The following is a 14565-nucleotide window of genomic DNA, read 5'->3' as shown; positions in this document are numbered from 1 at the left end:
GAAACATATTTCCCAGCATTTCCTACGTTTATTTTATAGTAAGTTTTTTTTTTTTTTAAAGCAGTTTCTCTTTAACACCTCAAGGCATTAACACTGATAAGAACCCAGTTTAGTCAATGCTATTATAGAACAAAAATATAAGCTTCTGCTTTGGCACATCCTGGTAGCCTTTCATCAGCTTAGAGTGTTTCACTGCCACAACAACTTGAAGTTCATATTTGGAAGTATGCCAAATGCATATTTACTCACTAGGAAGTATGCTAACCTTTAAATGGTGCCAGTACATATTTTAGTTCACATTGCTTTTCTGTTTCAGTTTAAATCCTCTTTGCTTTTTAAATAAATTTCAGTTAAGTAGTAGATCTTTGCATTTTTTTATTATAATTTTAGATATGGGAGAAGGGACTACTATAAATGCAAGTACAGATGGAAACATTGGAGCTTTAGAGGATGGGAGCGACAGTGAAAATATTCAAGCAAATGGAATTCCAGGAACACCAATTTCTGTTGTGTATACACCATCCTTACCTGATGACAGATTGTCTGTCTCTTCCAATGATACTCAGGTATAAATGGGGTGGGGGTAGGAGTCCAACACCCTGTAATGAATATTGCCATTTAATGATGCTAACTGATTTCTCTCTGGGGAAATTAAAAAAAAAAAGGCAAAACCACTTGTGTTTTTTCCTCACTGGTATAGATTAGAGCAGTTTGTTCCCTTCGTATGTGATAGCCACATTTTTAACTTGAAGGCATGTTCATATTTTCTTTTCATTTTCCTCCCATTGAAATTAATGTGAAGAAAGAACATTTCTGTTATTCCTTGAAAATAATTCTAGTATCATAGAATAAGACACAACTTTTAGAAATCTAGAGAATTTCCTCTTAACTTTTGTTAAGGGTTACAAAGAAGTCAGTACTGTGGTCATGACAGGTCTTCCTCATCCTTCCTACCCAATAGTTTGTATGGTTTTTTATTTATCTTTTTAGAAAAAGGAGCCCATCCTAAATCAGTCCCCATATTCAAGAGTAGATCTTCCTGGCCTTACTGATTTTCTTTTTTTAAAGATTTTATTTATTTGAGAGGTAGATTCAGACAGTGAGAGGGAGAGACAGAGAGAAAGGTCTTCCAACTGCTGGTTCACTTCCCATATGGCCGCTACAGCTGGAGCTGGGCCAATCCAAAACCAGGAACAAGGAGCTTCTTCTAGGTCTTCCATGTGGGTGCAGGGGCGCTAGTGCTTGGGCCATCTTCTACTGCTTTCCCAGGCCATAGCAGAGAGCTGGATTGGAAATGGAGCAGCTAGGACTAGAACTGGTGCCTATATGGGATGCTGGCACCACAGGCAGAGGATTAACCTCTTGAGCTACAGGACCAGCCCCCTGATTTTTAATGGTTCTTTTAAGATGTACATATATATATGATATATATATAATATAAAACATAAAACACCCAGTGACAGTAGAAATCATAAGTTAGGCTTTTCGTTAAATATATTGCCTGAGTATTTTGTACTAGTTTTATTATTAACAGTGTGATCAGGTAAATTTAATAGTGCCACCAAATAATGGTGACAAATAAACACTGTTTGAAAAGCATGCATTTTTTAAGGTATTTATTATTGGAATGTTGGAGAGTAGTATGTCAGATTAAAGAAAAACAGTGTGGCACTTTGCTCATTTGGGTTCACTTCCACAAGGTAGGGAAAATACCACTTGGTAATGAATTGAATAAAACGTACTAGAAGATTGAAATGATTTTAAACTGGCAAATGTCTTTATTTTCATTGTGTATTAACTTGTTTAGGAATCTGGAAATTCTTCAGGACCCTCACCTGGTGCTAAGTTTTCCCACATTTTACAAAAGGATGCCTTTCTAGTATTCAGGTCATTGTGTAAACTGTCAATGAAACCACTGTCAGATGGACCACCAGATCCAAAGTAAGTCTAACTGTTTTGCCTGACAAATAGAGGTCTTTAAGCTTGAAACTTACTTTTAAGGTAAAGCTATTGTTTGCATTTTCATTTATTCCTATTATATAGAATCTTAAAAATAGTTGGGGGGAGGGATATTTTACCTAATAAAAAATGTACTGAAGAACGATACATTCTCAAACATGCTGGAGTAGACAGTGTACACTGTTCCCCAAAGGATATGGCAAGTTTATAGGCTAGTGCCTCATACTTACCAAGTGAATGATTTCCATATTATAAGTAACTTTGGAGTTTATGTAGTCTTGTTATTCGGCCTCATATTAAGCTGCTGAAAACTGCCAATCAAAAGGTAATAGTACCTAAAATAAATCTTAGAAGTCATAATGAAAGATAATATATACTCATTAAGATCTGACAAAATGCCATAAGAGTATTTCTCCCTGTAGGGAGTAGAAAGTACATTGAGATAGGGTACACTTGTCTAATTACTATCATAAATATTAAACACTTAGGAAAGTACTGTTTTTGTGAGTCATAAATGGCCAAGTAACTTTCATGTCATGTGACTGAATTGTAAATAATTACTGCTTGAGATTGAGTTAGCTTGCCTCTTTAATGTTGCAGCATGACAATGTATGAGCACATTCTAGAGGAAGAAACTTTGAGAAGACCTGAGTGACTTTAAGAAAAGGATATTGAAAAAGAGAGAAATGGAAGCATCACTGCTTTAATTTGAAAAAGCTGTAGGGTAGCCATTTGGCACCATGGTTAAGACACCACTTAGGATACCTGCATCTTACATTGGAATTCCTGGATTCCAGTCCTATCTCCAGTTTTGATTGTAGCTTACTGTTAATGCATACCCTGGTAGGCAGCAGATAATGGCTTAAATACTTGGGTCTCTACCACAATTGTGGGAGACCTTGATGGAGCTCCCTACTCCCAGCTTTGGCCTGATCAAGCCTGAGATGTTGCAGGCATTTAGAGAGTGACCTGTGATACAGTTTCTAATTGTCAATAAGAATATTAGAGACAGTTACAATAATGAAAACCTTATAAATTTATGGAAAGATCATTTGTTAATATTATCCATAGTTCTGTTTTATCGCAGTGTACTAATTCAGGGACAGATGTCTTCAAGGGCAAAAAGATGAAAGTTAAAAATCTTTTTAGGCCCAAATATTGAGAATCAGCAATGTAATCTGTTGGTGCTTCTGTATTTTAAAGATCTAAATTCTTGGGATGGGCATTAGGCCTGACAATTAAAATGCCAGTTGAGAAACCCGTGTCCTATATTAGAATGCCTGGGTTCACTCTTTGAGTCTGGCTTCTGATTCCATGTTCCTGCTAATGTAGACCCTTGGAGGCAGCAGTAACGGCTCAAGTAGCTGAGTCTCCGACATCCACATGGGAAACACTGGATTGAGTTCCTGGCCTCAGCTCTTCCCATCCCTGGCAAATTTGGGCATCTGGGGAATGAACCAGCAGATGGAAGTTTGTGTGCACGGTTGCTTGCTCTCTGCCTCTTGAATAAATAAAACATTTTTTAAAAAAATCATTAGGCAAAAGAATTAAGGTTATATTATAGTATAATTTTGATTATTCTCTATATATTTTATAAGAACACTTTTTTACATTTTTTAGTTTATTATAGAGGAAAATTATTCAAAAGTTGACAATTTTGACATTTCATTCTGAGTTGATGAAGACCTACTTTATAAAGGAAATAATGTAAGAATTTGATGTTACTACTGAAAGTTATTTTGCCATGATTTAAAGATGTTATTCACTTAAAAGCCTCAAATATTTTTCCAAGTGAATAGTAAAAATGAGATGTGAAAGAATTCTACAGAAGACTATTTAAAATGCTAAACATGAAAACACAAAGGAAAAATACGGATTTTTGATGAGTAGTATGGTGATGAGTGTGGAGTGGGGTGTTCATTGAACCCTGAAGAAATAATGTTCTGGTTTTTGGAAAGTTGCAGGCTTTAGTATTAAAAAGGACTAATATAGGAAAAATGTAACTTAATTATCTCATTTAGTGGAATTAATCCAAATATTAGGAAATTTTGCTTGAAGACATTTTTTACTTGCCTATAAGGGTCATTAAACATTGGAATTGCATACTGAAAGAAATCAATTTTCTTCCCTTAGAACACTGTTCTTTTTCCAAATGAGAGTATGTATAATTTTCTATATTGAGTGATTCATTGAATTTGTAGTAGTTACATAATTTTCCCTTTTGTTTTCCTCTTTATAATTTTTGGCCTTGCTGAGGTGATGATTTAGGAAATTTTCTATAAGCTTGAATCATAATCTTAAATTACTCTGGAAAACTGCAGACCTGAAATTTATGGCTTCTTTTGCCCAAAAAATTAAAATTTATTGTTAAAAAACAATCATTTGCTCATTTCTTCATTCATAAATGCCTAGTACAGAGTACTATTTAGTAAATGGATGAATACAAGAATAAACCCATTAATTTATTGCATATAAAACATTCTGTTAGATGCTGGAGATATAAAACATTCTGTTAGATGCTGTGTTCTTCTAACACAACGTCCTATGTTAGGAGTTGAGCAACAAAGCTGGTAATGTAATCTGGATTATGAAGTGGTAGTAGTGTGTTAAGACTTGGAAGACTAGAAATCTTAACTTACACCTGTATTTTACACTATGTATTTTCCTATAGTTATTCAGAGTCTTCCCTCTTGCTGTTTGTAGCATTTTAGTAATAATATATTTGCTGCAAATATCCTTAAGTTCAGAGTCATGACTGTCTTAGAAAAATGACTATGTAGGGGCCTGGCACTGTGGTGCAGTGGTTAAAGTCCCAGCCCACAGTACTAACATCCCATGTGAATGCTGGTTTAAGTCCTCATTGTTCCAATTCTGATCTAGCTCCTTGCTGATGTGCCTAGGAAAGCAGCAGAAGATGGTCCAAGCCCCTGGGCCCTTGCACCCATTTGGGAAACCCAAAAGTAGTCTTGCCTCCTAGCTGTGGCCCAGCCTAGTCCTAGTTTTGGGCCATTTGGGAAGTGAACCAGCAGATGGAAGATTCTATCTCTCTCTGTCTCTCCTTCTCTGTCTTTAACTTTGTTTTTCAAATAAATAAATCTTTAAAAAAAAAAAAAAAGACTATCTAATAATGAGCCATATTATTGGCTCCAATTTTATTTTGAATTTTATTTGGAAGACGATGTTTATTTATGTGAAATTAAATACTCCTTGTTAGATTTACATAGATCTTTGAATTACTTGATACTTACTTATTACCATAAAAGTTTTAAGATGAACATGAGGAGCAATTTAGTTTCCTATACCAGGTAAATGTATTTAAATATAACATTTGAAATAAGTTTTTTAAAAAGTTACTAACTGGTAGTGCACGTACTGAGTATGGTCTCTTTGAAATTTTGCCTAATATACATCTCTTTGATCTGTGGGTCTTAAGAGACCCTTCAATGAAAGAAAAATTGTATTTGGAAAAATCTTAATATGTAAAATGCTAGATAGAAGCATGGCACAATATATAGATCAGAAAAATAAATCAGAACTTTAAGATCTATTTTTCAGCTTTTCAGTACAAAAATATTTAGAATAAATGACTATTAAGAGAAAAAGTCAGCTGGCGCCGTGACTCACTAGGCTAATCCTCCGCCTTGTGGCGCCAGCACACCAGGTTCTAGTCCCGGTCGGGGTGCCGGATTCTGTCCCGGTTGCCCCTCTTCCAGGCCAGCTCTCTGCTGTGGCCCAGGAGTGCAGTGGAGGATGGCCCAAGTGCTTGGGCCCTGCACCCCATGGGAGACCAGGAGAAGCACCTGGCTCCTGCCATCGGATCAGCGTGATGCGCCGGCTGCAGCGCGGCGGCCATTGGAGGGTGAACCAATGGCAAAGGAAGACCTTTCTCTCTGTCTCTCTCTCTCTCACTGTTCACTCTTCCTGTCAAAATTAAAAAAAAAAGAAAAAGTCCTGGGGCTGATGTTTTGTATAGCAGGTTAAGCCACTGCCTGCAGTGCCAGGGTGCTAGTTGATGTTCTGGCTGCTCTACTTATAATCTATCTCCCTGCTGATAGCCTAGGGAAAGCAGCCGACGATGGCCCAAGTGTTTGGGCCCCTGCCACCCATATGGGAGACCTGGAAGGAGCTCCTGGCTCCTGGCTCTGACCTGCCCCAACCCCAACCCCAACCCCAGCCCCAGCCCCAGCCCAGCCGTTGCGGCCATCTGGGGAATAAACCAACAGATGGAAAAATTTCTCTTTGTCTCTCCCTCTCTATATATAACTCTGACTTTCAAATAAATAGATAAAATAAATCTTTAAGAGAGGACCTCTTTAAATGGTTATTGAAAAAGTAAGCTCCCAGTGGTACTGTAACTTGTTAAAGCAACCATAACTTTTATTGGTGTTTGTGATTTTTGAGTAGCATAACTAAGAAAAAATGTTCAAGCTGTTATATTCTAAAGATGATACTTAATCTGAGAAGTTTATTATGATTTCTAAGAAGTATAGTTGTGAAAAAAAGGAATGAGACATAAATCCTAAAATTATTTTTTCTTTTGCAATGGAGAAGTAGGTTGATATGAAATATTTGTCAATTTTTTTCCCATTTAAAAAGTTTATGAAATTATATGGCACAAGGCATCATCAATGGAAGCAGTGATTATTAATGGCTAAGCTTGTTTATGAATTTTTTAAAAGATTTTTATTTATTTATTTGAAAGAGTTACAGTGAGACCAAGACAGAGAGATCTTCTGTCTATCTGCTGGTTCACTCCCCAAATGGCAGAAACGGCTGGGGCTAGGCCAGGCCGAAGCCAGGATTCAGGAGCTTCATCCAGGATTCCCACATGCATGCAAGGGCCTAAGCACTTGGGCCATCCTCTGCTGCTTTTCCCAGTCAATTAGCAGGGAGCTGGATCAGAAATGGAGCAGCCAGGACTTGAACTGGGCTCCATATGGGATGCTGGTGTTGCAGACAGTGTCTTAGTCCACTGTGCCATAGCACCAACCCAGTGTTTTCTTTCTGTGCTGTATTCTGTTCCTCTTCATTCAGAAAGCTTGTGAAATTATATGGTATTAGTAAATATCTTTGGAATAATTTGTTATGACAAAAATGCTAGATTTGTCCACATACTATGCCTTCTTTTTTATGTTTTAGGTCTCATGAGTTACGATCCAAGATTCTTTCATTGCAGTTACTTCTATCCATCCTGCAGAATGCAGGACCTGTTTTCAGGACAAATGAGATGTTTATTAATGCTATTAAGCAGTATCTGTGTGTTGCACTCTCAAAGAATGGAGTCTCATCTGTTCCAGAAGTTTTTGAACTTTCCCTTTCCATATTTCTTACTTTGTTGTCAAACTTTAAGACGCATCTGAAGATGCAAATTGAGGTATGTCCTGCATTCAGGCATTGAAGTATAAGATTACTGTTGGATATATCGTTTGTTTAAATCAGGTAATTAACACACTGGAAAGTTTCTCAAAGTGTGAAATATTTATACGTTGGTAAATATCTTTTCTTTCATTTCCCATTAAACTAAAATGTGGCTATAAAGTACTAGACACTGGGTAAGTACTTAACAATGTGAAATGAAATAAGATGCAGCCCCTGCTTTAAAAAATTTCACATTAGTTGAATGAATTGTTCTAGCTCTCTACATCATAATAGTTGTATCATTATAAATATGTTACATAATAATGGAATTGTTCTATCCTAAAAGCTCCAAATATATACTGTGCCTACATGGCTTTAAGCCATTTAAGTATTAAACGTTTTAAAAGAGGTGATTGAGAGATACTTTATTTTGGGAGTTATGTAGAACGTTTGAAAAAAAAAATGACTTCTGCTTTGTGCTTTTGTCTTGTATTTTTTATAATTTTTATTCTTACTGTTTCTTAAGTATTCTTAGTTTGTCCCAATACCCTTGGAAATTGAGTAAGTCATGTGGTAATACAGTATATTCAGAATCTTTAGATCTTCCAACCATGTCTGCATGCATTGCACAGGCGTACCAATTCCTAATCTTTGGTTATCATCTTGAAGTAATTCAGTATTTAAAAATAGTTCTTAATGTTTTACTGATTTAATGGATACTTTTTCCAACTTACCATTTTTTTTAATATTTTGGGACATTGTATATTTTAGAAATATACATCTTTATGTTGTTTTTACATTTATATTTTACATGCAGATTATTCTTAATTTTTGTTAATTTTACATTTAATGCTAACTTAAGACTAATAATTTATTAGTCCAACATAAAGAGTATAATACTTCATTATTTTCATCATATTTTGAGATGCCTAAAATAGTCATTTTGTCCTTTATTAATGTTCTGTAATATCTATCAATTCATTTGGAATTTGGCCATGGGAATGAAAAAGAATAAGGACTTAGACTTTTAAATGAAAAATTTTTAAACTTGGATCATCTCTTTGGGCAGGAAACAATTTCTGGTGGCAGTATGTTAAGTTTCAGAAGTTTGACATATGTCTATTAAAATAATACACTAGGAACAGCTGTTATCTTCTGTAATAAGAGACTTAAAGAACTATAAATAAGAGACTTTTTAGAAAATGCTTGGTAGATCTGTTGCTTCTATAACACACTGGCTCATTTGATGATGAGCCATTTAAATTAATGTTAGAGAATTTTGGACGACTTCATCCAAGAACATTTTTGGATACTAAGTCTACTTCTTTAGGAATTGTTTAATGAAATAAATGTAGATGTGCTTTTGAAAATATTAAACATATTCAAATTCAAGATGAATTGTGTTCCGTTTGGAGAAAGCCCAACATATGAAAACCTAAATGTGCAAATAAAAATTGAGATTGTTCTTATGTGAAGATTCATGTTTTGACAGTAGTCACTTAAGAGTTTCTACAATGTGATTTTTCCAGGGGCATTAAACAACATATCTGTTGTAGGAAAATATTGTTTATATACAACTTTTAAGAGGAGACATGGTAGAGCTATTAGTCTGTGTATTTGTCCAAGATGGTTACTTAATAAGTCATTAAAAGGTTGTTTTTTTTTTTTCCTTTTAGAGACTCTGTTGATAGGTTTATTATAATAGTAAGGCTTATGTTTTTTATTTATTCCATAAATCAATCAGAGTCCCAAAGTTTCTTGATTTCACTGCACCAGCAGAGCCTCCAGTTTTTTCATGGTAAGCTTAGGTCAGGAGCCTAACAGGGAGCAGGCATGTAGCCTGGTTAGGATACCTGTACTGTGCATCAGTGTACCTGGGTTCAGTTCCCAGCTCCAGGTTCTAAAGCAGCTTCCTGCTAATGCAGACCCTGGGTGGCAGCTATGATGGCTCAAGTACCTGCTTTCCTGCCTCCCATGGGAGAGACCTGGGTTGCTTCCCAGCTATCTATAGCATTTAGAAAGTGAACCAGCAGATGGGAGTGCACCCTCAGTATCTCTGCCTCAAAAACAAAAACAAAAAAAAATCCCAACAGTTGGATATATTAACATTATAAACAAAAACTTAATAAATACATCTCTTAGCCTAGTATCCATTTAATTTAAAAAGTATGCATAAATTCAAAGAAAAATTATTTTCATTTCATTTTTAGCCACAATTACTACTGGAATATGTGTGCCTTTTGGACACTGCCCTTTGGAATCAGACCATCTGCATTCCTATTCTTCATTGATTTTCATACAGTAATTTTTATGGAAGCAATTACCAAAACCCAGGTTTGCAAAAATAATGATGTCATTGAAAGGACTGTAGTGATCTAATTAAAACTGAACAACTGCATGAGATATCCAACAGATATATTTCCTTCTGAATTTTATCTCAAAACTCCTCATGGCACTCCTGTGAATTTGCTATAGCACTCTGAGGTGCCTTGGAGCAATGTTTTGTAACTGTAGACATATAACCATAAACATCTACTGAACAACTATCTTGTGTCATGCAGTGTGGACACAGTGCTTAGCCAGAAAGACTTGGTCTCTATCCTTACAGAGCTTTCAGACCATAGGATTTAGGTTATGCAAGAGAATAGTGGCACTTTGTGGTGGTGGTGGTGGTGGTGGTGGTGGTGGTGGGGAAGCACTTTACAGGCATACATAACATAGTTTGGGGGAAGAATAAGTCATGTTATAACTTGGATTATTTCTGTCTACATTATATATATATGTCCCATAAATACTAGTACATTGTTTTTCTTTTTAGTTATCTCTTAAGTCATAGTCACATGTCCAAAATAAATTTGAATCTGAAAATTCTTAACTGATTAAATTGAAGTATATTTCGTTAGGTTGATTAACTCCTTTGTACCTGATTTCAAAAATAGTGAGCAACTGTTTGTAGCCTTCAGATAGTAGGTATTTTTCACTTTCATGAGTGTTTATGAAAACATAAACAGCATGTAAGAATTAGATAGTTTTATTATCTTGGTTACAGTATCAGTTACATTTAAATTTAGGAGCAATTAGGCCTGCCCAATGTAAGTATGTCAGAAAAATATAATTCATGAGCAAACTATAAATTTTGCTCTTTGAGGGGGTGAAAAATGAAGCAAAGATTTATTTTTTGTAATTATTTTCAAGAAATTACCATCCTGTAGAACTCTGTATCTTGGCATATTTTTGAGCAGCTGTGTGATAGCAAATCAAAACAATGTGAAGTGCAGTGCTGGGATTAGGAAGGCAAGTGAAAGTCACTTAGTGAAGTTATTTTTAGTATTGAAATTTCAGCGATAGAACTCAAGTGGAGTTAAACTCCAGAGGAACTTGGGTCCTAATCTTTCTTTTCTAAAACTTTGAGATCTTTAGTGAAGTGATAAATCTGTATTCAAACAATGTTTTAAACAGAAGTTTTCTCCTACTCACAGGTGTTCTTTAAAGAAATTTTTCTATATATTTTGGAAACTTCTACTAGCTCATTTGATCATAAATGGATGGTTATTCAGACACTGACAAGGATTTGTGCAGGTATTTAAAATTATCATTCTATATATTTCTTTTATTATATAATTAAAGGCTAGATATACTTCGGTTTTAGATGCATTTTTAAAAATTAATATATTCTTGCAGATGCTCAGAGTGTAGTGGATATTTATGTAAATTATGACTGTGACTTAAACGCAGCAAATATATTTGAAAGATTAGTAAACGACCTATCAAAAATTGCTCAAGGAAGGGGCAGTCAAGAACTTGGTATGAGTAATGTTCAGGTAAGAACTTTAAAAAGCATTTTCAAATTTAAACTTGGCCAAGGATAAGGTATGTGTTTTCCTTAGAAGATGTTTTTATTTTTATTTTGTTTATGAATTATTTTGTAGGAATTGAGCCTGCGGAAAAAAGGATTAGAGTGCTTAGTGTCAATTCTGAAGTGTATGGTTGAATGGAGTAAGGATCAGTATGTGAATCCCAACTCTCAAACAACTCTTGGTAAGGCTATATTTTGAGCTTATAATTTATCATTTAAAGTTAATGATTCTTTGGAGAATAGTTGTCAGATGTTGTTGAACAAGTGTTGACATGTTTATTCATTAACTGATGAAGGAGCATTCTCCGTGAGTTAAATAGCTAGCTTTAAAACTGTGAATTTTCCAACTTAGTTGTCCTAGAAATATTTTGAATATTATATAAAGTGAATTATATTTATGCAACTTCATAATAGTTACTAAGATAATTACATAAAAGCCAGCATGTTTTAGGAAGTTTGTTTCCTCCAGTGTTTATTTACCCTAAGAGAAAAACCCAAAGGTTCAGGGCTATACTAGTGTTATCTTGGCCAAAAGCCTGATGGGGACAAACTAATTCATGAGGCATGAGCTAAGAGCTAAAATCCAGTGCAGTTGATAGGAAGCACTGCAACTGCAAAAATCTTCCCAATGATATACATGTAGAAATTACAGTGAGTCTTAGTATCAAAGCATATTATTTATTATGGCACCTAATGTTTATTTTAAATACATAGCTAAGCAACACTGAAATATACTTAGCCCTATTTGATCATTTATTTTCCCTTTTGCATTGTTTTTTCTTAGAATGTAGTAGTCTTTCCTCATCTGCAGCTTTGCTTTCCATGGCCTTAGTTAGTCATGGCCAACTAAAGTCTGAAAATATTGCATAAAAATTTTCAGAAATAAGCAGTCCATAAGTTTTTAATTGGGCACCACTGTAAATAGCATGATGAAATCTCACACCATTCTATTTCATCCTGCCCAGGATATGAATCATCCTTTTGGCCAGTGTATCCATGCTGTATGTACTACCTGCCTGATTGTCAATTAGAAGCTGTCTTATTTATCAAATCCACTGTTGTGCTATTGTAGTGCTTGTGGTCAGATAACTTATTTTACTGAATGATGGCAATTCAGGTATACCAAAGAGGGGCTATAAAATGCTTTCTTTAAGTGAAAGAGTGAAAATTCTCAGTAGGGAAAAAAAATACTTTTATTGGAAAGTTACTAAGCTCTGTAGCACAATAAGATTTTCTGGGAGAGAGAGACGGAAAGACTATTTACATAGCATATTATTACAGTTGTCCTATTTTGTTATTGTTACTAATCTCTTAAGGTGTCTAATTTATAAATGAACTGTATCATAGGTATGTATACGTATTAAAAAACATAGTATATGTAAATAGTATTTGATAACATCTCTTGTTTCAGATATTCACTAAAGATCTTGGAAGGTATTCCCTGTGGATAAGAGGGTACTGCTATAATGTACTGTGTTGATTTTTCTTACAGGCCAGGAAAAACCCTCAGAGCAAGAGATGAGTGAAATAAAGCACCCTGAGACAATAAACAGATATGGAAGTTTAAATTCCCTGGAGTCAACATCATCATCAGGAATAGGCAGCTACAGTACACAGATGTCTGGCACTGATAATCCAGAACAATTTGAGGTCCTAAAGCAACAAAAAGAAATAATAGAACAAGGGATAGATCTGTAAGTATCATTGTAAAGAGAAATGTTACTGAATATTCTTCTGCCAGGTCTGTGCCATCCCTGCTCTGGATTTTACTGTATCTTCTGAGAATTTTTTTTGCACCCTACTTAAAACATGTTTCAGTAAGTAGCAGGCAGCAGGGGTAAGGTGGCATAGTTTAGTTTTCTTGTATCCAGGAATTCTAATGGCTCAGTATTCAACTCCCCTTGTTCATTGCAGTCTAGCCCAGTCTCTTTCAGTGCTCAACCAGTGTTGTCATATAGATTAATTTTGTGCCATAATCAAATATTATGTGCTATTGAACATTATCTCTACAGTTTTGCATTGTTCATTGAGTTCAGTTATGAAATCGCATCTTAAATTTCCAAATTAGATGTCATCTCAAAAAATTTAGAGGGCGGCGCTGTGGCATAGTAGGTAAGGCCGCCACCTGCAGTGCCAGCATCCCATATGGGTGCCAGTTGAAGACCTGGCTGTTCCACATCCAATCCAGCTGCCTGCTATGGCCTGGGAGAGTAGTGGAAGATGGCCCAAGTACTTGGGAGACCTGGAAGAAGCTCCTGGCTCTTGGCTGTGGATTGGCCCAGCTCTGGCCTTTGAGACCATTGGAGAGTGAACCAGCAGATGGAAGATCTCTCTGTCTCTGCCTCTGCCTCTCTGTAACTCTGCTTTTCTAATAAAAAAAATTTAACATCTGAGACTTCTAATAACATTGATCCTTTACAGTTTAATATTTTCTCCAATTGTGTTATAAATGTGCTATTCTTGTTGTTGATAAACTCTTATTAATTGATTTATTTTTATGTTAAGGTGATGAACTCCCTTTCCAACCTGGCTACTGTACTACACCCTGATTTTGTAAAATTGTTTTCTCACTAAGCTGTATAATTTCAGCCTACTCCTAAACTGTTTTCTGTGTGAATGCCACCATGTTGCCTTTCTTCCTTTTATTGCCTATGTCTTTTTCAAAGAGATGCAATAAGGAGTAAAAAGGTTACTGGCCTTTCTCCATAAATCTAGTTGAACTGTTAAAAATATCCCCTTATGTTTACTTGGTTTGCTGTTTCTCTTTTGTAGCATTTCTTCCTGATACTAAAGTAGTGCCTTTTAGTGAATGAATGTTCAAATGTCATTTTTTCAGTGTCACTATAAAAAAAAAAATTTGTTTCACAATTGTTCACTAGGTCCCATCAGTTCCAGATAATAATATGCAAAGTCCTGGGAAACTAGATGAATGAATCAGCAGCCCTTCTTGTCATGGGCCCATGGTCTAGTGTCTATAAACAGTTAGGCATATTGCAGGTCGCTGAGCAAACAAATACTTGGTATTTGGTTGTCAGTCATCACCGTTATTGGTGTTAACTGGTATAATCTTTTAATTATCTTTCTTTGGTCTTATTCGTTCTTTAGTCTTCCCATACTTGAGTAATGTTTATTGAGTAAAAATCTACTTGTCTTTCTCCTGTTTTGCTTTTAGAAATTAAAGCCAGTGCTTTTTGTAATAGCATATAGTTCTTCCGTAATTTGAATCTACTGACTCTTAAGCTTCATAACCTGTTACTTCTCTTCTCAACTTACTGTTCCAACAGTGCAGACCTATTTATTATAATATGCTGTTTCGTGGATTCATTAGTATGCCTCTTCCTCTCTGGGATATTTTTTCTGACAAACTCAGTCACTTGCCTTGCATTTTCTTT

The 14565-nt window shown here is 35.4% G+C and overlaps 1 protein-coding gene across 5 annotated transcripts in view; it reads left to right on the top strand.

The window, feature by feature from the left end:
• ARFGEF1 (ARF guanine nucleotide exchange factor 1) overlaps window positions 1-14565 on the top strand; it is a 150659-nt gene that overhangs the window by 73075 nt on the left and 63019 nt on the right. For all 5 annotated transcript variants that reach the window (XR_011389118.1, XR_007919076.2, XR_011389119.1 and 2 more), the window contains exons 8-14: window positions 391-566; window positions 1808-1941; window positions 7099-7333; window positions 10797-10896; window positions 10999-11138; window positions 11247-11355; window positions 12666-12867. Coding sequence is in view for 2 of the 5 variants with exons in the window: in XM_070075109.1 (XP_069931210.1) it covers window positions 391-566; window positions 1808-1941; window positions 7099-7333; window positions 10797-10896; window positions 10999-11138; window positions 11247-11355; window positions 12666-12867 (1096 nt within the window). In the remaining 3 variants the exon portion in view is untranslated. The remainder of the gene's footprint in view (window positions 1-390; window positions 567-1807; window positions 1942-7098; window positions 7334-10796; window positions 10897-10998; window positions 11139-11246; window positions 11356-12665; window positions 12868-14565) is intronic.

This window comes from Oryctolagus cuniculus, chromosome 6 (genome assembly GCF_964237555.1).
Source record: "Oryctolagus cuniculus chromosome 6, mOryCun1.1, whole genome shotgun sequence".
In the NCBI taxonomy this organism is placed as follows: domain Eukaryota; kingdom Metazoa; phylum Chordata; class Mammalia; order Lagomorpha; family Leporidae; genus Oryctolagus; species Oryctolagus cuniculus.
This window is presented reverse-complemented; position numbering and strand designations above follow the sequence as displayed.